Source organism: Physella acuta, unplaced genomic scaffold (genome assembly GCF_028476545.2).
Source record: "Physella acuta isolate Inbredline_101_S28 unplaced genomic scaffold, ASM2847654v3 ptg002067l, whole genome shotgun sequence".
Lineage (NCBI taxonomy): Eukaryota > Metazoa > Mollusca > Gastropoda > Physidae > Physella > Physella acuta.
The window spans coordinates 143,543-168,204 of record NW_026733570.1 but is presented as its reverse complement, the minus strand read 5'-3'; the positions used below and the strand labels follow the sequence as shown (position 1 = coordinate 168,204).

Genomic DNA, 24,662 nt, shown 5'->3' with positions numbered 1-24,662 from the left:
ATCAGACATACAACATTGAGATCAGACATACAACATTGAGATCAGGCATACAACATTGAGATCAGAACTACAACATTGAGATCAGACATACAACATTGAGATCAGGCATACAACATTGTGATCAGACATACAACATTGAGATCAGACATACAACATTGAGATCAGGCATACAGCATTTAGATCAGACATACAACATTGAGATCAGGCATACAACATTGTGATCAGACATACAACATTGAGATCAGACATACAACATTGAGATCAGGCATACAGCATTGAGATCAGAACTACAACATTGAGATCAGAACTACAACATTGAGATAAGACATACAACATTGAGATCAGACATACAACATTGAGATCAGGCATACAACATTGAGATCAGAACTACAACATTGAGATAAGACATACAACATTGAGTTCGCATATACAACATTGAGATCAGACATACACCATTGAGATCAGGTATACAACATTGAGATCAGAACTACAACATTGAGATAAGACATACACCATTGAGATAAGACATACAACATTGAGATCAGAACTACAACATTGAGATCAGAACTACAACATTGAGACTGACATACAACTTTGAGATCAGACATACAACTTTGAGATCAGACATACAACATTGAGATCAGACATACAACATTGAGATTAGACATACAACATTGATATAAGACATACAACATTGAGATCAGAACTACAACATTGAGATCAGAACTACAACATTTAGATCAGACATACAACATTGAGATCAGGCATACACCGTTGAGATCAGGCATACACCGTTGAGATCAGGCATACACCATTGAAATCTAACGTTCACTAACATCACCGAGTACGACCAAATGAAATATACCCGTCTAATGCCTTTATGTAATTTTTTTTATATATAACTGACTAACAATAGAAATACAATTTACGATACTATAAATAAATTACAATATTATAAACTATTGTACTATACTTGAATTGTCTAACAACCGCAATAAACTAGAATAATTACATTTTACAAAAACTGCACGCCCTAAAAAACCCACTGAATTCGACATAGAAATAAAAATATAGATGTTGGTTTCTTATTGTCCACATTTCATAAAAATATATCAAAGTTATATAGGCCTATATACACACAAAAATAAAGCTAATGTAATTCTTTAAAAACAGTTACGAAATTAAACACTTGTTATGGAAAAACTCATGAAATTATGGCCGTATTAGGAAGATAAAAATGCATTAGTGACAAGTAACTACATTAGGGCATACAAATAAACGATAAGGGCATACAAATAAACGACCACGTCCATCAATGCAGATTAGCGAGATCAAGTAATTCGTTAAAAAAGCTTTCATGAAAATGACTGATTACATGTTTGTATTATAACTTGATTGTCATTTTTTTGTAACATGATTTTTTTATATTATGTGGTAACGATGTTGTAAAATTGGCGTGGCGTCCTTTATTGTAGTTTTATAATAAACAAGTTGTCACGATATCATTAGATTGTCGTTTTCTTTACACCTGTTTGATTTTCACGGTACTTTGATAAACATCAACCAGTCACGTCACGTGGCTAATAAGGCGTGTAACGATTACATCATGTGGCTAATTGAACATGGAACTAATCCATCAAGTCTGGGACTAATTAAACAGCCCATAAGACTAAAGACAAAGGCGGTTAATTGGTTGTCATAAATTAACGAATGACATGCTCTTTGTACAAGACGAGAGAGGGGGAGGGGGGGGGGGGTTAAAATCTGGGGTCAACATAACATTCCTTAAAAACCCCCAGATAATCAAATACTGTAATTAAGTAATTAATTAAACGACTTTCGTGGCTACCAAACAAAAATAATTGGAAAAAGAACCAAACAGCTATATGATCAAGAACGAAAATGTGGTAGACTTGGTACAACCGCCACAAATATTGAACTATACAACCAAGAATGAAAATGTGGTAAACTGGATAATAAAACTGCCACAAATATTGAACATTAATTAGGTCAATGTGTTTATGGCCAGAAGGCTTTTAATGAATTAGAATTAGAATGAGATGACGTCATGTCAATTAACAGTTTATTTCGTGTTTGTTGATTTTCATTTCTAAAAATACCGTACGTGTACTAACTCGTATAGATTTTTTTTTTCTTCATGTGACTTGTGTCTTGTGAGTGTCGTGTGGTGTGTGGTAAGTTTTGTGTGGTATGTGTGGTAAATGGTGTGGTAAATAGTGTGTGGTCAGTGGTGTGTGGTAAATGGCGTGTGTGGACCTCAACTGTCTCCCCACCAACTTGTAACAGCTCAGCTGGACTACCTTGGCGTGTTTATAAAATCTATATAGACTAGGCCAGACAATACCAGCCGTGTCCTATAGTCCGCTCAGCTCTAATGGATACCTGACCGTAGGACGTGCCTGAGTCCACTCAGCTCTAATGGGTACCTAACTGTAGAACATCCCTGAGTAAACAGTTGTCACATACAACGTGGCAGTTTAAATATTTCGACGTACAAGTTGTGATGGTGCAATATATGGAGTTGGGTATGGGATAACTGATATATTGTATTTAACACAATCTCCATCATACAGGCCATTTTGTTTCTCCCATGACATTTCAAGCCCCCCCCCCCCCCCCCACACACACCTCTCCCCACTGACGCCATTAATCCGTTTCATCGTTTTATTTTATTTTCTCACAGCGACCAGCCGTCTTCAACCGGGGCCAATTTTGGATTATTAAACATAGCTTAGGAGCGTGTGCGCATGACAGGAAGAACAGACAGAACCAATCAAAATGGAGCATCTCTGGCAACTTTTGCTGACGCTTTGTATTGCCAGTTTGGTACAGATCACTGGTAAGCTTTTTTTAAAAAACAATTTTTACTAATTTCTTCAGCTTTTCTTTTTCTTTTTAAAACCCTTTTTAAAAATTAATGTATCTGCTTTTATCTTATAATAATATATTTCGGATTGTTCATTTCAAAAGTTCCATTACAAAATTTTGTACATTAGCTCGACACAGCAGTCTTCACTATACAACGTCTTCTCCAACCCTGCACCCCCTCCCCCTCCTCTGTTAAAACAATCTACAAGCATGCTTTCATAAATGGTGTAGTTACCGCCAGATAAAAAAGCTAAGTTGCGTACCGAGAAACAGTTTGTTGCTTGCCGATGTCTTTCACTGGCAACTACAAATTAAAATTCTGGAATATCTAAACAGAGATGACATTTCAGCATCAAAGTTCTCTGTCTTGCAAGAATTTCAAAAATATTTATTTTCAGCGCGCTTAACTCGGAAAACAAATTATAATGCCAATGCGTTAATTTCCGGTTTTAGAATGCGCATGTCTGAGAAAAGTTGGAACTCTCAAAACTGGAAGTGAGCAGGGGTTCTCGTTATTAATGAGTTTCAGATTAATTTCATTTAAATGGGTTGAGATTAATTTAATTAATTTATGTTAATTGGATTAAAATTTGTTGAGATTGATTAAATTTAAATGTTCTTAAGATGTGTGGATTCCATTAAGTTTTGGCAGGTGCTTTACTGTTTGTTTAGAGGCAATTCCTAATGCTGTTTATTTAGGGGCTGTTTATATTTTTGTTTAGGGGCTGTTTATATTGGCTGTTAAGGTCTCTTTAGGGCTGTTTATATTGTCTGGTTGGGGTTGTTTATATTGTCTGTAAAGGGTTGTTTATATTTTCTGTTTAGCGTTAGCTAAGTAATTTCTATAATATTTTAAAGAGAGGTGTGCACAGTAGAAGGTGTATATCAGTTGTTTTTTGGGCTCATTGGGGAGATGTTGATAATTGTATTGGTTAAGTTGAGGTGTGCGTGTTTGAGTGGGGTTAGGGTAGGTGTGTAAACAAACGGACAAGATTGGGGGGGGGGGGGGGTTACTCGTATGTAATCAGATGGGGAAGAGGTGAGAATGTGGAGCAATAGGTGTGTCATGAAATGTACCAATAAAGGTCTGTCATGGTTTATTTTTATAAGTGTGTATACCTTAGACTAAGTGTGTATACCTTAGACTAAGTGTGTATACCTTAGACTAAGTGTGTATACCTTAGACTAAGTGTGTATACCTTAGACTAAATATGGACCAGTGGCGTAGCGAGGTCGGGTGTCACCCGGTGCGGCATTTAATGGTGTCACCCGCCAGAGGCGTAAAGACCCTTCCCTGGGACAAATTTTCAATTTTCGATTTGTGCACCCCCCCCCCCCTTAGACTTTCGATTTGCACCCCCCACTCAAACTTTCGATTTACACCTCTAAATGATGTCACCCGATGCAGTCCGCACCCCCGCACCCCCCCCCCCTCGCTACGCCTCTGATATGGACTTGTGTGTTCTTTCTTTAAGGACAGACGATAAGCTGTTGGTTCATTGAACTTTATTTAAAATAATACAGTCCACGATGAATCCAGTTCATTTCAGTAATCAAACATCCATCGTTTAATATAGCACTTATAATTGAAGGGCATGAGTACACAAGATAGAAATCTAGGGCATAATATTGGATGCATTTTAAGTTCTAACAGTCAAAACAACCAGCTTCCTCTGAGTGATTGATCGCTCACCCATTCACTTCCATTGGCCAGGTACTCCACCGTCACACACAATTCACCCCAAACATAAAATACAAAATTACAGACAATTACATGAGGGAAGAATAGAACTCAGTTTTTAAAGCTGTTAATGGTTATATCTCTGAGGTTGAGGGCTGAGGTGGTGCAGTTTTTACATAAACCCGTACTATTTCTGTCTAAAGTACTTCGACTTTCCAAAGCGTCAAGTTAAAAAAAAAAAAAAACACCTAGAGAAAAGTCCTTGACCAAAGTACTAAGCTAACAAATACAATCTTTTCAAACGAGTTAAAACACCAGATCCTCTTGTTATTTCAAACACCACCAAAAAAACACCATCGACCTCTGAATCCTCGGAAATGAAACAAAGCCGGATAACCCAAACGTCTACAGAGAAACCAGAACTCTCCGGCGAGACTCACTTAACTAAACAAAGCCGAATCAACTCATGGACCAAGTCAGACCGTAATCTCCGAGTTCTGTCCTTTTAGACAGAGTTTTGTCCCCTTAGACAGGAGAGTTCTGTCTCTTTAGACAGGAGAGTTCTGTCCCTTTAAACAGGAGAGTTCTGTCCCTTTAAACAGGAGAGTTCTGTCCCTTTAAACAGGAGAGTTCTGTCCCTTTAAACAGGACAGTTCTGTCCCTTTAAACAGGACATATCTGTCCCTTTAAACAGGACATATCTGTCCCTTTAAACAGGAGAGTTCTGTCCCCTCAGGCAGGAGAATTCTGTCCCCTTACGCGGGAGAGTTCTATCCCCTTAGGTGGGAGAGTTCTATCCACTTAGATAGGACAGTTTTGTCCCCTCAGATAGGAGAGTTTTGTCCCCTCACACAGGACAGTTCTGTCCCCTTAGACCCGCTCTGATGTTGGGTCATTGATTTTTAATAGATGTCAGTGAGCTCAAGTGACGCAACTTTTTAATAAAGTTACACTTAAGATCTCCCTTACGGCTCACGCGGTGCCGAGTCCACTCGAATGCCTTGGGTTAAGGGGCGGGGTAGGGGGAGAGCAGATTGTGTCCCCTCACGTTAGTGGTACTTGTGAGTTCCCCGGAAGTTTCAAGTTGTGATTTCACATTTTTATCTCATTTTTTATTTTATTTTATTAACTTCTCCAAAGAAAAAAAAACTCGCCAGAAAATCGAGTGCTCTGGTTAAAGCCGGTTTTCACTTCGTTGATCGGGAGAGTTTAGTCCCTCGGATTTCAATCGGACAATTTCCATCCGGTTATTTTCAGCGGAAAACTCCGTGGTGTATCTTCTTCAACGGGAAAATTTGCATGCCGTAGTTTTTAAAGCTCCAAATGTCTGGCAGTGGGTACAGCCCCTGTCTGGCTGTAGGGCTGTGATGTATGTGTAAAGTGGTATGTGTGTTTCCTTTTTATTAGAGTGCAGAAAAGTTAATGTGAAATATGTATGCGTGTGTGTGTATGTGGGTGGTTCTGTGTATACTATCTCTGTACGAATGCCAGAAAGTTAATGTGTATACTTGTGATTAAGCAATGACCCACTTCTTATGCAGACGTCATAAATCCTTTCTCTCTAGGGGTCTCTAGGGGTCGCTCATACTGGGGTTAAATCTATAGCAGCCATTTCTTACTGGTAGCATAATATGGGCTTCTACTTCCAATACTGACAGCAAAATAAACCGTTTTCCAAAACACATACACGAATATAAACATTATATATATATATATATATATATATATATATATATATATATATATATATATATATATAATGATTATATGCTTGATTGATGGATGGGCGGCTAAATCCCAGGAATGAAATGAACCTATTGAGTGACCCCTCCTAAGACGGCTGGTGTAAATATTGACCAAGTCGAGTCTACAGACTAAGACCCGTCTGATCCAGCTCAGCCGACTGCCCACTAGACTTCCACTTCAGGGGCCGGAGTTAATGTGGGCAGAGGAATGCTGTCAAGGGAGACGACCGCCCAAAAACTAAAGGGAATTAACTAATAACACCATTATGTGATTAGTTGACAACGATGAAAAGGGGGATGCCATTGTGGATTTTTTTTCTGCTTCAGTTTAAGGTAATTCCCGAAGATCGAATTAAGTTATTTATAATCAATGTTTGACATTAAATTGACCTTATAAATGGATATATTTATTGTAATATTTCTACTTGTATTTCGATTTGATATTTTTATGGCAAGATATTACAACGTTCGGTTAGAATATTAATGGGCAGTGCGAACTATTTATATCGCTTAGGTAAAAAGTATTAGATATTTGGTTGGGTGAATGTATATACCAATTTACGACTCCTATCATATTTAGTTAACGTACTTATTATATATTTAGTACGAGCCGACCCGCGGCATATCATACGCCGCTATTTAGTTGTTTTTTCTACTTTTCAGCTATTCATAATTTGTGAATTCGACACTACCAACGCTGCCACTGAAAATATTTCTTTAAAGCACTATAAGTAGCTCGTTAAGGACGATAACCCCCCCCCTCCTTCCCCGCCCCCCCCCCCCTCCGTTAAAGTAAACTCCTTTTAGTTTAAAATCGTTTCAAACTAAATTATCTGTCCCTAATAGTCGTCACTAAACCCGGCTCTGTTTGTAAACATTTAGAGTGAACCACAGCTCACCAGACCATGTAGGGGTGGGGGTGGTAGGGAGCGCGTTTACAGCTTGTTTTCTAACGTCTCCCAGAAGAGAATTATATATATAGATATATTTCCTGCTCTAGTTTCTCCATGTTTTCTAGACCAGCCACTTGTTCTTTACCCATGTGACATGAGATGAGGCCCTGTCTAGAAATTCAAGTGGTCGCCTCTTTGTGCCTATCGAAATTTTACCCTAAAGGGAACGCGTCAGGATGTTAAGTTGATGTGACCTAACTTAAAGTAATTAACTGGATGTGACACCTCTAAAGGGTTAATTTGATTTGGCGCCTCTAAAGGGTTAACCTGAGATGGCCACCTATGCAGGGTTAATTTGATATGACCCCTTTAAGGTGTTAACTTGATGGGACACCTCTATAAATAATATGACGCATCAAAAGGGTTAACTTGATTTGGCACCTATACAGGGTTAAATTGATATGACGCCTCTGAAGGGTTAACACTAGAAGATACTATCTGATTTCACAGCAGATTAACGTGCAAGCGGAGCTGATGCCAGTTCGCAGCCTCTAAGGGTTAATGTGATATGATACCATGTGAGAGATTTCACGTCTGCTAAATGTCCTCGTGGACCTGATGTCACCACCCCCCCCCCCCCCCCACCCCCACCCACGCAGCTAAACGACAAAGAACGAAGCGTTTAATCCGGACGTCATTTATTATTCAAAACACGGCACAAAACAGACAGGATTTTAAAAAATGTTGTATATGCCAGAGTACAGGGCGGGGGGGGGGGGGGGGAATGGTGGCATCCGGTTCAGATTGAAATGCCTAAATAATGAAACACGTGCATCATCATGTGGTGAGTTGGTGGCTGGACATTGGCTAGCTTGTGGTGAGTTGGTGGCTGGACATTGGCTAGCTTGTGGTGAGTTGGTGGCTAGCTAGCTTGTGGTGAGTTGGTGGCTGGCTAGCTTGTGGTGAGTTGGTGGCTAGCTAGCTTGTGGTGAGGTGGTGGCTGGCTAGCTTGTGGTGAGTTGGTGGCTAGCTAGCTTGTGGTGAGTTGGTGGCTAGCTAGCTTGTGGTGAGGTGGTGGCTGGCTAGCTTGTGGTGAGTTGGTGGCTAGCCATTGGCTGGATTGTGGTGAGTTGGTGGCTGACCATTGGCTAGCTTGTGGTGAGTTGGTGGCTGACCATTGGCTAGCTTGTGGTGAGTTGGTGGCTGGCCATTGGCTAGCTTGTGGTGAGGTGGTGGCTGGCTAGCTTGTGGTGAGTTGGTATCTAGCCATTGGCTGGATTGTGGTGAGTTGGTGGCTGACCATTGGCTAGCTTGTGGTGAGTTGGTGGCTGACCATTGGCTAGCTTGTGGTGAGTTGGTGGCTGGCCATTGGCTAGCTTGTGGTGAGGTGGTGGCTGGCTAGCTTGTGGTGAGTTGGTGGCTAGCCATTGGCTGGATTGTGGTGAGTTGGTGGCTGACCATTGGCTAGCTTGTGGTGAGTTGGTGGCTGGCCATTGGCTAGCTTGTGGTGAGTTTGTGGCTGGCCATTGGCTAGCTTGTGGTGAGTTGGTGGCTGACCATTGGCTAGCTTGTGGTGAGTTGGTGGCTGACCATTGGCTAGCTTGTGGTGAGTTGGTGGCTGACCATTGGCTAGCTTGTGGTGAGTTGGTGGCTGACCATTGGCTAGCTTGTGGTGAGTTGGTGGCTGACCATTGGCTAGCTTGTGGTGAGTTTGTGGCTGGCCATTGGCTAGCTTGTGGTGAGTTGGTGGCTGACCATTGGCTAGCTTGTGGTGAGTTGGCCATTGGCTAGCTTGTGGTGTGTTGGTGGCTGGACATTGGCTAGCTTGTGGTGAGTTGGTGGCTGGCCATTGGCTAGCTTGTGGTGAGTTTGTGGCTGGCCATTGGCTAGCTTGTGGTGAGTTGGTGGCTGGCCATTGGCTAGCTTGTGGTGAGTTGGCCATTGGCTAGCTTGTGGTGTGTTGGTGGCTGACCATTGGCTAGCTTGTGGTGAGTTGGTGGCTGACCATTGGCTAGCTTGTGGTGAGTTTGTGGCTGGCCATTGGCTAGCTTGTGGTGAGTTGGTGGCTGGCCATTGGCTAGCTTGTGGTGAGTTGGCCATTGGCTAGCTTGTGGTGTGTTGGTGGCTGACCATTGGCTAGCTTGTGATGAGTTGGTGGCTGGCCATTGGCTAGCTTGTGGTGAGTTGGCCATTGGCTAGCTTGTGGTGAGTTGGTGGCTGGACATTGGCTAGCTTGTGGTGAGTTGGTGGCTGACCATTGGCTAGCTTGTGGTGAGTTGGTGGCTGGACATTGGCTAGCTTGTGTTGAGGTGGTGGCTGAACATTGGCTAGCTTGTGGTGAGTTGGTGGCTGGACATTGGCTGGATTGTGGTGAGTTGGTGGCTGGTCATTCGCTGGATTGTGGTGAGTTGGTGGCTGACCATTGGCTAGCTTGTGGTGAGTTGGCCATTGGCTGGCCATTGGCTAGCTTGTGGTGAGTTGGTGGCTGGACATTGGCTGGATTGTGGTGAGTTGGTGGCTGGTCATTGGCTAGCTTGTGGTGAGTTGGTGGCTGGACATTGGCTAGCTTGTGGTGAGTTGGCCATTGGCTGGCCATTGGCTAGCTTGTGGTGAGTTGGTGGCTGACCATTGGCTAGCTTGTGGTGAGTTGGTGGCTGGCCATTGGCTAGCTTGTGGTGAGTTGGCCATTGGCTGGCCATTGGCTAGCTTGTGGTGAGTTGGTGGCTGGACATTGGCTGGATTGTGGTGAGTTGGTGGCTGGTCATTGGTTAGCTTGTGGTGAGTTGGCCATTGGAAAGCTTGTGGTGAGTTGGTGGCTGACCATTGGCTAGCTTGTGGTGAGTTGGCCATTGGCTGGCCATTGGCTAGCTTGTGGTGAGTTGGTGGCTGACCATTGGCTAGCTTGTGGTGAGTTGGTGGCTGACCATTGGCTAGCTTGTGGTGAGTTGGCCATTGGCTGGCCATTGGCTAGCTTGTGGTGAGTTGGTGGCTGGACATTGGCTGGATTGTGGTGAGTTGGTGGCTGGTCATTGGCTAGCTTGTGGTGAGTTGGCCATTGGCTAGCTTGTGGTGAGTACACGGTTTGAAGCCAGGACATATCTGGTGGATAGGTCTCGTGACTTATTAACGGGTATCCTTTACATGGAGCTTGCTTTTTACTTTCTCGTATATACGAAGTATAGAGAAAGTATTGTAATCGTGCAAAAAAATCTCTTGAAATTTTAACAATTTTCACCGTATTACACCTCAGTCCTTCATCACATCCGAAGTATAGAGGACTTATTTTAATCGGGCAAAAATTATCAATCCAGATTTATCAAAATTAAGAGGTTTTATGCGTAATCCATTCTGAAAAACTGGGCTTTGCAATCCTGTCCGTATGTCTGTGTGTCTGTCTGTGTGTCTGTCTGTCTGTCCGTGTGTAAACACGATAAATTGAGTACCGTTACAGCTAGGTTGATGAAATTTCATATATAAGTATTTTATCAAAATCGTAGATCCGTATCAACTTTTGAGCGATTTCCGATAACCGGAAGTGGTACTTTTTCTACTTTGAATTTTTTAAAAGCCTATAGCTTGAGTACTATTTCAGATAGATAAATAAAATTTCACATGTGAGTAAAAGATCTAATTTTCTACCTTCTGTCAAATTTTGAGTAATTTCCGATGACCGGAAGTAGTAATTTACGCTACTTCCGATTTCTCAAAAAACTAATGTAAATTTTTAAAGTACTAATAATATTGCGCACTATTATGCACTTTTTTATTTAGCGTTCACTTGGAGTGCAACTCTTTTGTCTACGAGACTTTATTCTATTTTTAAAACTTTAAGTATTTAAAATGGATTAAAAATCATGTCTATAGCCCGAGTTTATATTTTATCATTGTCATTTGCCAGATCGTGTCAAAATGTGACATTTGATATCAGGGCTAGAGGGTATAAAATTGATACTTGATCGATCAGAGTCGATCGATGGCTGATCAAAGTAATGACCTTTGGAATCGATATTTGAACAGATATCAATCGCTAGGGATGGCTGATGAGGACTTGGTAAGGAATGTTTGCGTGCATGACGATAGGACATTTGTACATGTGTTTTTACTGTTTGACACAGCGATCTGGTGTGTACTGAGGCACGCGTTTCAGTGTGGTACACAGCTATTTAAAGAGCGTTAGCACACATTATGTAGCTAGCCCAGATATCCAGAGAGCGTTAACACACATGTTTCAGCTAGCCAAGCTACTCAGCTAGACTGATATCTTGTTGCCAATTGACAAAACCAGCTGTGTTCGCGTCTAATGTTATATTGTTTGTTAGGTGATAATTAAACACTGGAACTGAAGTATGTTGATAAAGGTTAAAAATCAGTACTTGTTGATACAAGTTTGTGTGCTAACTAATCAGATTCAGTAACACAATCAACACCTGACCACGTAACTCTCGTTTGCACGCTGATACAAAATGTTACACTACAGATGAGCAGACGACTAGACTCCATTTTAAGACCAAAAAAACTTCACATTCGTCTGGTTTAATATGAAAATAATAATCATTAAAAAAGTTTTTAAAAACCCACGTTTTCTGATTGAACTAAAAAGTAGAAAATAAATACTATACATCACAATAATGCAAGCGATCACTCTACTATAAGCGATCAAAAACGTGGGTCGCCGAAGTAAAAGTTATATTACTATTGATTAGATAATACTATTGACTTTTATTAGGGAGCTTGTAGAGAGTCAACAGTATTAGAAACTGTAAGAAAATCACGGCGCCCCACGTTTTTGATCGCTTATAGTAGAGTGATCGCTTGCATTATTGTGATGTATAGTATTTATTTTCTACTTTTTAGTTCAATCAGAAAACGTGGGTTTTTAAAAACTTTTTTAATGATTATTATTTTCTACTTTTTAGTGTTTGTCTGTTTGTTTGCATTAAAATCTTGCTATCGATTTTATCTTTTCACTTTTTTTTGGGTAAACGAAGACAACTCGTAAAAAGACAACTCGTAAAAAGACAACTCGTAAAAAACACGTTGTGTGAATACGTTACTGACTAGAACACATAGATTTGAACCCGTGTCGAGTGGGATAGCAATCGTGTGCCCAACCACTCGACCATATCGTCTCCCCCATACTGGCCACCAGTTGTTACGGTTGTTTGTACACAAACACCGCGTGAACACTACTCAGTAAGCAAAGAGGGAGAGTACCGAACCTTGTTTTCATCAAATTACAGTTACTGGGTTATGTCCCTTTTTCCCCACGTTTTTTGTACAATTATATAGCGGTCTAAAATGATCAATAAAATGTTTCCATGGATCAATTTAGTAATAAAAACAATAGAATATTCAATTGTCATCCAAAACAAAGCTTCCCTGAAAATTTCAGCGCGCTAGCTAACTGGGAAGTGCCAGAAATTTCGATCGCAAGATTTGATTGGAAAGACAAAACAGAGACGAAAGCAAGTTAAAGAAAACGTGGGAAAAAAAATGTAATCCGGTGATTAAATATGAACTGAATTTAAAAAGAGATGAAAAAATTCTTCAATCCATAGCACATGATGTAGTTAACGCATATCCCCCCCCCCCCCCCCGCCTACCATCCAATCTTACTTACCTTGACGCATTGGCGCATCTTTACAATATCAACAATCCCCCCTTTCAGTAAACCTAGACCATCAATCTTACCTGTCTTAGAGTATCTCTACAATGCCAACAGACCGATGCTGCGATCAAGTACCAGAACAAACGGCCCAGGGCTAGCCTGACGGTGCATCCACCCTTCCCCCCCCCCCCCCAATGAAACTCAAATCAAAATCTGTTAAACAGGAATCGATAACGTTTAAACCGAAACTGTATTTCCATTTCCTGTTGTTTGTGTTGTATTATGGGAAATAAAATCAATATGGCGCGGATGTGTAATGATAAAACAAAAGGGACGGGTGGAAATAAATAAGAGGAGGGACCGGGGGTGGAGGGGCGGGGGTGTTGGGGGGAGTTTTGATGGGGTGGGGATTGGGATGGGGTAGGTAAGGGGAGGAGCCTGGGGTCGAGGAGAGTCAGTGTTGTTGGGGTCGAGGTGTGCATTAAAAGTTTTTGATGGGCTGAGGATGGGGTAGTCTCTTTTCAGAGCAAAGCTTAGTCGACCTGCCCTGTATGGGGCATAGATTCTCTTTTAGACTCAATCAAAGGGCAACAAATACTTCATACCTTGACCCCAGACCTTGACCACAGACCTTGACCACAGACCTTGACCACAGACCTTGACCACAGACCTTGACCACAGACCTTGACCACAGACCTTGACCACAGACCTTGACCCCAGACCTTGACCACAGACCTTGACCACAGACCTTGACCACATACCTTGAACACTGACCTTGCCCACTGACCTTGACCACTGACCTTGACCACTTACCTTGACCACTGACCTTGACCACTGGCCTTGATCACTGGCCTTGATCACTGGCCTTGACCGCTTGACCTTGACCGCTTGACCTTGACCACTGGCCTTGGCCACTTGCCTTGACCACTTGGCCTTGACCACTTGCCTTGACCACTGACCTTGACCACTGGCCTTGACCACTTGACCTTGACCACTTGACTTTGACCACTTGCCTTGACCACTTGACCTTGACCACTTGACCTTGACCACTTGCCTTGACCACTTGACATTGACCACAGACCTTGACCACAGACCTTGACCACTGACCTTGACCACTGACCTTGACCACTGACCTTGACCACTTGCCTTGACCACTTGTCTTGACCACTTGCCTTGACCACTTGACCTTGACCACAGACCTTGACCACGACCTACCACCTCTCACCGGTGTGTCTGCTGGCCTTTATCACGCGTGTTTGTCCAAGTCTGATCGCGAACAACACGGAAACTAATTTACATTTCTCGTCACGTGATTTTATCGCTAATTAAACAAAATTAACGGAGTACATCAAGGCTACCCAACTATATATGACGGCGATGAATATAAACATCATCTTAGAGTTTCTAAAATATGGCCTTGAACAATGATTTCAGTTTTCTCCACACTGCAGTGTTACATGTCTTTTTATGATGTAGTAAGTAGAACATTGCTTGCAGTGGCGTAGCGAGGTCGGGTATCACCCGGTGTCAGCCCCCCCCCCCCCCCCCCCCCCCCCCCCCCCCCGAGTTAGAATCTTCTATGCATCTCCGTTTTTCGCATTCTACTCGTTTATTTACATATTATTTATAGTTCCAATTAATTTCTCACGCTGTTTATATTGTAACAAATTCCCAACACAACTTTACAAACATTTAAGTTATCATGGTAAAAATATCATTTTTGTACTTATTTGTTTCGAATTTATTATACCTTTGAATTGCCTCCCCTGACGCTAGATTCTCCCATAGCATACGAGGTAAAAGTCCAAAAATTGTGTCCACTGATTTTTTGGACCTTGCCTCCAGGATAAAGCTCGTTGCTTGCCGACGTCACCTCACTAATCCTCTTCTGGCGATTTTTTTTTACCTCCCTGCTCCTCCTCTTTCACTCCCTCCATCCAGGCAGAAGACATTACACGCGTGAAATCGACACCAGCTTAGGTGCAGCAAAAATGTTCTGCTTACAGCTTGTATGTTTTTTGGTTTCAATTTTTTATTTGATGCCTCTTGTTGTTGGTTGCGATATTGTGATGCCATACGCCTTGGTTCTTGCGATGACATATGCCATGGTTCTTGTGATGCCTTATGCCCTGGTTCTTGCGATGCCTTATGCTCTGGTCTATGTGATGCTTTAAGTCCTGGTCGATTTGATGCCTTAAACTATGTGCAGTTTGCATTAAGGTCGCATTAACACTGTCCTTGCCCACACACTTAACTTGGCCCTCCATATATACTCTAACCCTAGCCCTACCGATACCCTAACCCTAGTCCTTCCTATACCTTAACCCTAGCCCTAAAAATACACTAACCTTACCCATAAACCCTTACCCTAGCCCTATCCATACACTAGCCCTACCCATACACTAACCCTACCCATACACTAGCCCTAGCCCTATCCATACACAAACCCTATCCCTACCCATACACTAACCCTATCCCTACCCATACACAAACCCTATCCCTACCCATACACTAAGCCTAGCCCTACCCATACACTAACCCTAGCCCGACCCATACACTAACCCTAAGCCTATCCCTACCCATACACTAACCCTATCCCTACCCATACCCTAGCCCTACCCATACACTAACCCTAGACTAAAGTCTCCAATCGGCTCAGAGCAATGGCCGCCTGGTCTCCTATAACGGTAAAGATCCACAAGCATGTCACGTGATGACATAGTGGAGAAACAAGTCTTAAGGCGCTCGAGTGTCTCTTAACTCTATGACGTCGTCCGGCCAATTACGTCATAAACCTCAGGTCTCTAAAAGCCAAATGACGTCATGAGGTCAATGACGTAAGAGGAAACCCCTCAGGTAATAGGTATCCAATATGGACTTACGCATCGAATCGATACTTATGTAATTCAATGATAATTTTAGCAGGATTTGACAGCGGTAGAATCTTTATCATTGGCCTGATGTGAGATTTTAAAATACATTTGATACGTGATGCTTCTGGGGGGCTGAACATTACGATAATGGCTGACTTGAAAAGGGCGTGGGGTGGAGGGTTGACGGGGGTGGGGGGGAGTGGAGGGTTGACGGGGGTGGGGGTTGACATTGGTCACCCAACACCCACACACATTACCTAGCAATATATCACCCAACGCACATAATCTAGATACATATCACCCCCTACCCAAAACACATATACATATGCTAGCAGCATAATACCACAGCACATACAGCTTTTAGATATAAATCCCCAGCTCATGGAATTATAAAGTATCATGTTTTATGAAATATCATGTTTTATGAAATATCATGTTTTATGAAATATCATGTTTTATGAAATATCATGTTTTATGAAATATAATGTTTTATGAAATATAATGTTTTATGAAATATAATGTTTTATGAAATATCATGTTTTATGAAATATCATGTTTTATGAAATATCATGTTTTAAGAAATATCATGTTTTATGAAATATCATGCCTTTGGGTGAGAAATGAGGAAAAAAATCATCAATCAAATATGCTCGATGGCATGTTTAGTGCGTGATATCGGGTCGCTAATTAGTCATCAAATTAGTCATCTAATGTCAGGTGGTACAGAGGGGATGGTGCGGTATACCGTAAACAGGTGCTGGGAAATTCAGTGTGGCACTAGGCCAGCCTTTGTCTCATCGCGGGGGGGGGGGGGTATTTTTTTGTTCATTTGTACTGTTGTATACACTTTTGTTCTAGAAACAAAACCTTCACATAAACCAAACAAGTCCCAAGAGTCCTAGACATAAACCTAACGACTGCTGATCCGAAAGTCTCAACTTCGAATCACTTGCTCGTTATAGTAAAACGTTCCTGAGTCGACCCAGCTCTGATGGGTACCTGATTCACGTTAGTGAAAGTACAAATGTGCTTAGCGCTGACCGCAATATATCTTCATATCCCGAAATCACTGATTCAGGTGAACTCGACTTCACCTGCACATTGGGTCATCACGATTTTATAGAGATTAAATGGTCTTAGAGATGTGCCAAAGTATCCTTCATCAAGATTTGGTGCCAGTAGAAAATAATAGTCTTTTATTCCCAGCTTGCTTGGCGCCTTAAAACTTAACTCACTGGATACCTAACCCTAGCTCTTTAAAATTCTTTTTTTTTTAATTCTGCCTAAGCAATACTCTGGAAAATCCTCTCTAAAAACTAAAAAAAAACACGTGTTATTTTTTACTCAGATAAGGTCAAGGTCAGAAAACGTTTGACGGGACGCCCCGGCCGGGAGGGTAAATGTAAAATAAATAAAAGCCAACAAAAGCAGTGAAACAAACCCATTTGTCGGGGAACTGGTTTTTAATTCCCCGACCGGGAGTCTAGCGAGCAGAGCCGAGAAACGTCTGATGATTGGGCGATACATGGGCGTGATTAACCAATCAGTGAGAGGTTTATTTAAACACGTTTCAGAGGTTAAACGCGGTCAATCTTGCGCCCAGAATCCTCGGTGGGCAGATCTTTGTCAGAACTAGAAAAAAATAAAATCTCGTTAGGGGCATTAATCAAACGTTATCGGGTTACTCAACTTTACAGCTTTTCTTTCAGAAAACACTGGATATATATATATATATATATATATATATATATATATATATATATATATATATATATATATATATATATATATATATATATATATATATATATATATATATATATATATATATATATATATATATAAATTAAATACTAGATAGTGGTCCGTTCTTTACCAAAGTGGTAGCAAAGAACTTCCTTTTGATCAAGGAAGGTTTTAGATTTTTTTGTCACACTTACCCCCATACAGATTATTCCTGAATTTAGGTTGGAGCCATCACAAGTGCTTCTGTGGGTGTCCACCTGAAATCTTGGGCGTCCATTGAAATTATGGGCGTCCATTGAAACTATGGGCGTCCATTGAAATTATGGGCGTCCATTGAAATTATGGGCGTCCATTGAAATTATGGGCGTCCATTGAAATTATGGGCGTCCATTGAAATTATGGGCGTCCATTGAAATTATGGACGTCCATTGAAATTATGGGCGTCCATTGAAATTATGGGCGTCCATTGAAATTATGGGCGTCCATTGAAATTATGGGCGTCCATTGAAATTATGGGCGTCCATTGAAATTATGGGCGTCCATTGAAATTATGGGCGTCCATTGAAATTATGGGCGTCCATTGAAATTATGGGCGTCCATTGAAATTATGGGCGTCCATTGAAATTATGGGCGTCCCGAGAAAGCTCGATAAAGATTATTGTACCTCATAGACGAGTTGCAAGTATCTCTACAGACAGCAGACGCATTTGAAAAAAAAACTTAATGATGAAACCAGTCTGTAATTAATCTTTAACTAACTCTAAAGGACTAAACTACAGAAAGGACTTAATTAGCTGAATTTCATCAATCTTTCCAACAGTGTTTCACATTTCTCAATTTTTTTCCTTTCGTCAATTGGTTTCCTCGTTTTGCATTTTATTTTAACGTTTATATTTTTTGTTTACATTTTTTTTAGTTATACAAACACACTCATTTTGTATGATCAAATTTCTTGCAACGTTTCTGGTTTTTTTTTTTCAAGTCTGTAGTTCAACCCGGTATTTAATGGTTTGCCCATTCCCCCGCGGTATTTAGAACATCCAACAGAAAGTACGCTAGACGACAGCGTTCGACATTTTAACAGAGAAAAAAAGTAATTGTTCATAGATTTTGATCGTATAGGCTATATGTATGTATGTTTCACACTCCCCCCCCTAGGGGCTCCCCCCCCCCCCCCCTCTCCCCAACCTCTTAAAAACGTGCAAATGTTTCTAGCATTATTTATAGATTAATCAAAGAGCCTTTCACGCCCCTTAATAAAAGTTAGAATGCAGACATTAACTACGTGTATGCGAGATTGTTGCTAAAATACGTCACCCCCCGGTTTACGTAATGTCGTAGTTTGATGCTGATCAAATTATCGCCCTTGGTGTGGCGACTGGGGTTTACGACGGGTCCTAGTGAAGAGCGGTACTAAAAGGGTGGGGCTATATCCTGCAGCTGTGTGACATTTCAATCATTCAATCACTCAATCATTCACTGTCTGGCGCCATTTGCTAGATAGCCTTTTACACATGATCCAGGTACCATGTTATAGATTCATCAAACAGCTTTACACCATTAACCCGATATTTATAGATCCACCAATAGCCTTACACCTTTAGCAAGATAACCTTCACATATAAATCAGAGACTATGTTATATGCTCATCAAATCACCCACACCATTAGCGACATAGTGCTTTACCCATTAACCATATCGGTACTAGCTTAAATATTAACTTAATAACCTTTATCATGAAATATAGAGGCTTATAGAAAATGCCATTTCAGATAACATAAAATGTTACGATTTTTTAGTAAAGACATTGAAAAAATGTATTTTTATCTGCTTAGTATTTGTGGTATCTTCCAACCCTCTCTTTTTCTTTGGGAATGATAGACCGGTGGATGTTTTGTGTTGTTAAAGATGTAGTTGTAGTTGCTGTGATTATTGCAGTTGTTACAACTGTTATAGTTATTGCAGTTGTTGAAGTTGTGGTTCTTTTTGTAGTTGTTGTAGTTGCTGTTGTGTTGCAGTTGCAAGTGTGGTTGTAAATGTAGTTGTAAATGTGGTTGTAAATGTAGTTGTAAATGTGGTTGTAAATGTGGTTGTAAATGGTGTTGTAAATGGTGTTGTAAATGGTGTTGCAAATGTAGTTGTAAGTGTAGTTGTAAATGTAGTTGTAAGTGTAGTTGTAAGTGTAGTTGTAAGTGTAGTTGTAAATGTGGTTGTAAATGTGGTTGTAAATGTGGTTGTAAATGTGGTTGTAAATGTGGTTGTAAATGGTGTTGTAAATGTAGTTGTAAATGTAGTTGTAAATGTAGTTGTAAGTGTAGTTGTAAGTGTAGTTGTAAGTGTAGTTGTAAGTGTAGTTGTAAGTGTAGTTGTAAGTGTAGTTGTAAGTGTAGTTGTAAGTGTAGTTGTAAGTGTAGTTGTAAGTGTAGTTGTAAGTGTAGTTGTAAGTGTAGTTGTAAGTGTAGTTATAAGTGTAATTGTAAATATAGTTGTACATATTGTAGTTGTATTTGTAAATATTGTAGCTGTTATATTTGTTTTTGTAATTGTATTTCTTGATGTAGTTGTTGAGGAATGCAATCAACGTGATCTCAACAGGCGACAAAACTTTTTTTTTTTAATTTTCGGTAAAAGCAAATGAAATTTTAAAGTACACACAAAAAGTAAACAACAAAAAAAAATGTAATGGTTTTAAAAGTAAGATGGAGACAAAAATCTACAACCTACTGGGGGGGGGGTGTCTCACGGGCTTCCGTCCCTAATAGACTCGCCATAAACAGACGCCAGACAGACTTCAGACTTTTTTCTCAGACACGCAAGGGCCGGCTACTCTTCATTACAGCTAGTAAATGTTTTTAAAAAATTAAATAATGTAGATTTTATAGGTCTAGGTTGAAGGTGGTGATGTAGGGTTTTATGGTGGTTTCTTTTAAGTGGGTAAATTAGGTGTGTCAATTGGGGAGACACGGTGTTTTAAAGAAGTGGGTAATGGAGGGGTCAATGGGGGGGGGGGGGTCATGGAGTAGGCGGGTCACGGAGTGGGCGGGTTATACAGTTGGCGATCATAAAAATGGGCGGGCCATAAAAATGGGCGGGCCATAAAATGGGCGGGTCATGGAGTAGGTGGGTCATGGAGTGGTTTTATTGTATCAAGTATTATAATAAAAAAAATATTGTTTCGGCTCAAAAAAACATTTTCACACAACCAAAGAACACGCTATAACAAAAATCATGTACAGCAATTTGGTTTAAAAAATTGTTTTCCACCCTTTACTCGCTGTAGCCAATCAGTTGCATGAAATACCAGCCAGACTTGCTCCGTTTTTTTTTAGATTCAACTTTTTTCTTCACAAGGCTCCCCTAGCTATGTGTGAAATTCAATTTCGATTGCACTCTTCCTTAAGGAAGGGATTGTTAGGGAACGACATTAAAAAATAAATAGGCTCATACTCTCAAAACTTGTTTATTAAAATTCTATATTTCCTTGTCGAAATTGAAACCTTATAAATAAAACATTTTTCTAAGTGCAAGATATCGAAATTCCAAATCCTGCGTAATGCGGTATCGATGCTGTTGCGTATCGGATCGTTGAAATGACGGCATTTTCCCTAGTAAGACGGGCCTGTCTGTGGGTAATCTCGTTAGATCAGCCCGTGGGGAGACCGCCACAACACAGGCACAGGGGCTGGGATTCAGAACGAGGCAGTCCCCACTGACAGCTCCCATAAGCCCCTGGACACGGGCAAGAGAGCGAGCACAAAGGGGAAAAACTCACACCCTAATCCGCTAACCCGTTTTGTCCGCGAGGACGTGTCAAGTGAGGGGATTAAACCAACAAACAAAACATTTTCACCGGTATCGATTCCCTCGGTAATCGACGGGCTCGATATTTGCTGATTTTTTTTTTTCATTTCTCGACGTCTCTGCTCATCAATGCTTAAATAAATAACACGGTTTTTTCTCTCTTAAGCTCTGATTGTGGGGGGAGACATACAGCTTAGAAACACATACAGACCAGATATATATATATATATATATATATATATATATATATATATATATATATATATATATATATATATATATATATATATATTCAAACTACTTTTGTGTTGTATATTTTCCTTAATTTGTTATTTAGTTTTCTGTTTTTCTTGTATTTTGATTCTTTTTCTTTAACTCGGTAAATGTTGTATACATTTCATTTCATAAAACTGAAAATCAAACTCACATTTTGATTTCTAGTTGAAAAAGATAAACTGTGTGGTATTGGTCTTCTGTACAATAATTTAAAAAGTATATAATGAAAAAAATGATTATAATTAGCTCTTATGAGTCGTACTTGGTGATCTCACATTAAATAAAACGTCGAGATTTCTCTTTTACTACTCGTACATTTACTTGTACTTGCCAAGAAGTCCATTAAGTCCGGTAAAAAAAATCTGGCCAGTGTACAAAATACACCAGCCTTCCATACTTAGACTAGCATCCTATTCATGGATGGGGGTGGGGTGGTGGGCGGGGTATATAAATGGACTCGCCCACCCACATAACAGCTAGTAAGACATTTTTTTTTAATATCTAGTTTACTATAGACACTATATTATATAGATATTTTTTCAACCGTTAATGTGAAATACCCGACAGTTATATTTGCCTTCTTTATAGATCAAACTCAGCTATGTTTACACACCCATTTTTCATGGATAGCTTTTGCGCACTGGTGCGCACGAACGTGTTGAACGTGTGCGCCGGTCTAGCTCTCGTCAAATAGACTGTGTCTTTAGATAAAAGTGGAAAATTCGGTGGGAAAAAAAGATTTAAATACGGCCTAGGGTTTCATAAACACAGGATAGAACTCCACGCAAATAAAGCTAATGTGGACAAACAGGCGATTTGTTTTGAACTGGAGTTTGAATAAAACCTGGTCATGTTTTGTGTCTTTAAAATGTTGGATGCAGAATCAGTTTACTGTTAGATCTAGATTCTAGCTACAGATGAAAATACCAAAATTTGTCGCATTCGTGTATTATCCATTCGGGAAAACGGCCTTCGGGAAAACGACATTCGGGCAAGTTTCTTTCGGGAAATACCCCCCTCCCCTCTCAAGCTGGCTGTTGATTTGTCCGTTGTCATAATACCTAATTTCTGATGGTTTTAGGCCAGCGCATTTGAAGGATCTTTCTGAGGCATGAGTTTATAAATGATTGTATTTTCTTGTTTATTTCGTCGAGCGTTTACCGGGATAAGCATTTCCTGAGAGTCTGTGTCTAATTTAACTTTTAAAAAATTTTAGACAGTAAGCGTGTAGATGGAGTGGAGACACCATGCGTGTAGATCTAGTTGGAGTGGGGACAGCAAGCGTGTAGATGGAGTGGGGACAACAAGCGTGTACATGGAATGGGGACAACAAGCGTGTACATGGAATGGGGACAACAAGCGTGTAGATCTAGTTGGAGTGGGGACAGCAAGCGTGTAGATGGAGTGGGGACAACAAGCGTGTACATGGAATGGGGACAACAAGCGTGTAGATCTAGTTGGAGTGGGGACAGCAAGCGTGTAGATGGCGTGGAGAAGGTATCGCCACGAGAACTTCATCAGAACACGGCTTGTTGTCACGTGTATCATCAAATAAAGATCACGTCCGCCATGTTTCTCTACCTCCACGTGAGCGCAGCCGGCAGCCGGAAGTTGATTGTTGACATCCATTCACACGGCGTAACCGTGAGCGGTCGAGTCGTTAGCGCTTCTGCTTGTCAGGCCGGCATTATCCGGTCCAAGTGCCGGCTTTTGAATCTGCGCAGGGAAGCTGCGCACTGTAAACGTCGTTGCACGCGCGTCGGTGGAGCAAAAAAAAACACACATCAAGGCGCATGCCCATCTCCTGGACATGCGCAGTGTCTAATTTGACGCATACAGTTGTAATAATAGGAATAACAAGCGCTATACATCAACGTTTTTTGGGCAAACTTCACGAGGGTGACGGGCGTCACGTGACAAGGTGTGCAGTGACGCGTCATGCTCATGTTGGAGTGATTGCAGGGCCGTGTTTTTTCCGTTACAATTCCCGCCCACTACACCCCACCCCTCGAGCCTAATAAAATTGGACCCACCAAATGACCCTCATTTCATCGGACACACGATCTTTAGACACACGATCATAAGACCATCAGACACTACAGGATACATTCGGACACACAAAGTAACCATCGGACACACGAAAAGACCATCGGACATACGATCGGACACACGAAAAGACCATCGGACACACACACAAAACTTCCGGGATCAACAACAACCGCTGACCCACCAAACAACCACCCAACCCACCCCTAACAAACAAACACCCCCGGGGAAACAATCCCAACTCATCCTGCGATAAACCAGAACTGCTCCCCCCTGTATCCGCCCCCCATCAAAGACCTGCCCATATTTGGAGACCGGCTGTCAATTTTTCACGTGCATGCTCACGCTGTGTCAACACAAGGGCGGCTACTCGTCCTGCACGTGCGCCCTGGAACAAAGGGAGAATATTCATAAAACTGCCCGCTTGATCACCATTCAGATTGAGCCGAGTCGGGGGTCAATTACCCCCCTTAGTCGAAGAGCGCCCCCGGGGAGGGGAATCGCCTATTCGGGGCGTTGGTCAACGAGTACTCGAGGTGCGCCACAGTGAACAGCTTGACCTTGATATTGAGCAGCGGAGCTTGAGCTAAAGTTTGAGTTGAGCTAAAGCTTGAGTTAAAGGTTGAGTTAGATATTATTGTAGTAGCGGAGTTAGATCTCTCTCTCTCTTTGAACGTATGTGAACGTTGAACGTATCTGAACATATTTGAATATACGTGTTGATGCTCCCTAATTTGTTCACCGTCCTCTGCTATTGACTATCACTGGGACATATTCGAGTTTATGGGTTGTTGTTTTTTTTTTATTTTGTTACTATCGCAACCCTTGCCCTGAACTTAGTACTTGCCATTTGCGTAACTTTAACCTTTATGCTAACAGAAATGCTTCACTGCTGTTCTGCTATGAGACTTACTTGAAGCTTATAGATTAGTCTCATAGATTACTGTGCAACACGCACAGGGGAATATTTTTTTTTTACTTGCGGTGTAGAGAGTATTACAATATTGCATTACATTTTAACTTTACGTGTAGAGAGTATTGTTTGTGTAGAGAGTACTTTAGGGGCGTGTCCGGTTCAAACATGCGCTAGGCGGTGCTACTTGA

The 24,662-nt window shown here is 41.1% G+C and overlaps 1 protein-coding gene across 2 annotated transcripts in view; it reads left to right on the top strand.

Moving 5' to 3' along the window:
- Positions 1-24,662, top strand: part of LOC131931985 (carbonic anhydrase-related protein 10) — an 80,206-nt gene that overhangs the window by 25,042 nt on the left and 30,502 nt on the right. For both annotated transcript variants that reach the window (XR_009384418.1, XM_059288838.1), the window contains exon 2: positions 2,705-2,860. Coding sequence is in view for 1 of the 2 variants with exons in the window: in XM_059288838.1 (XP_059144821.1) it covers positions 2,800-2,860 (61 nt within the window). In the remaining variant the exon portion in view is untranslated. The remainder of the gene's footprint in view (positions 1-2,704; positions 2,861-24,662) is intronic.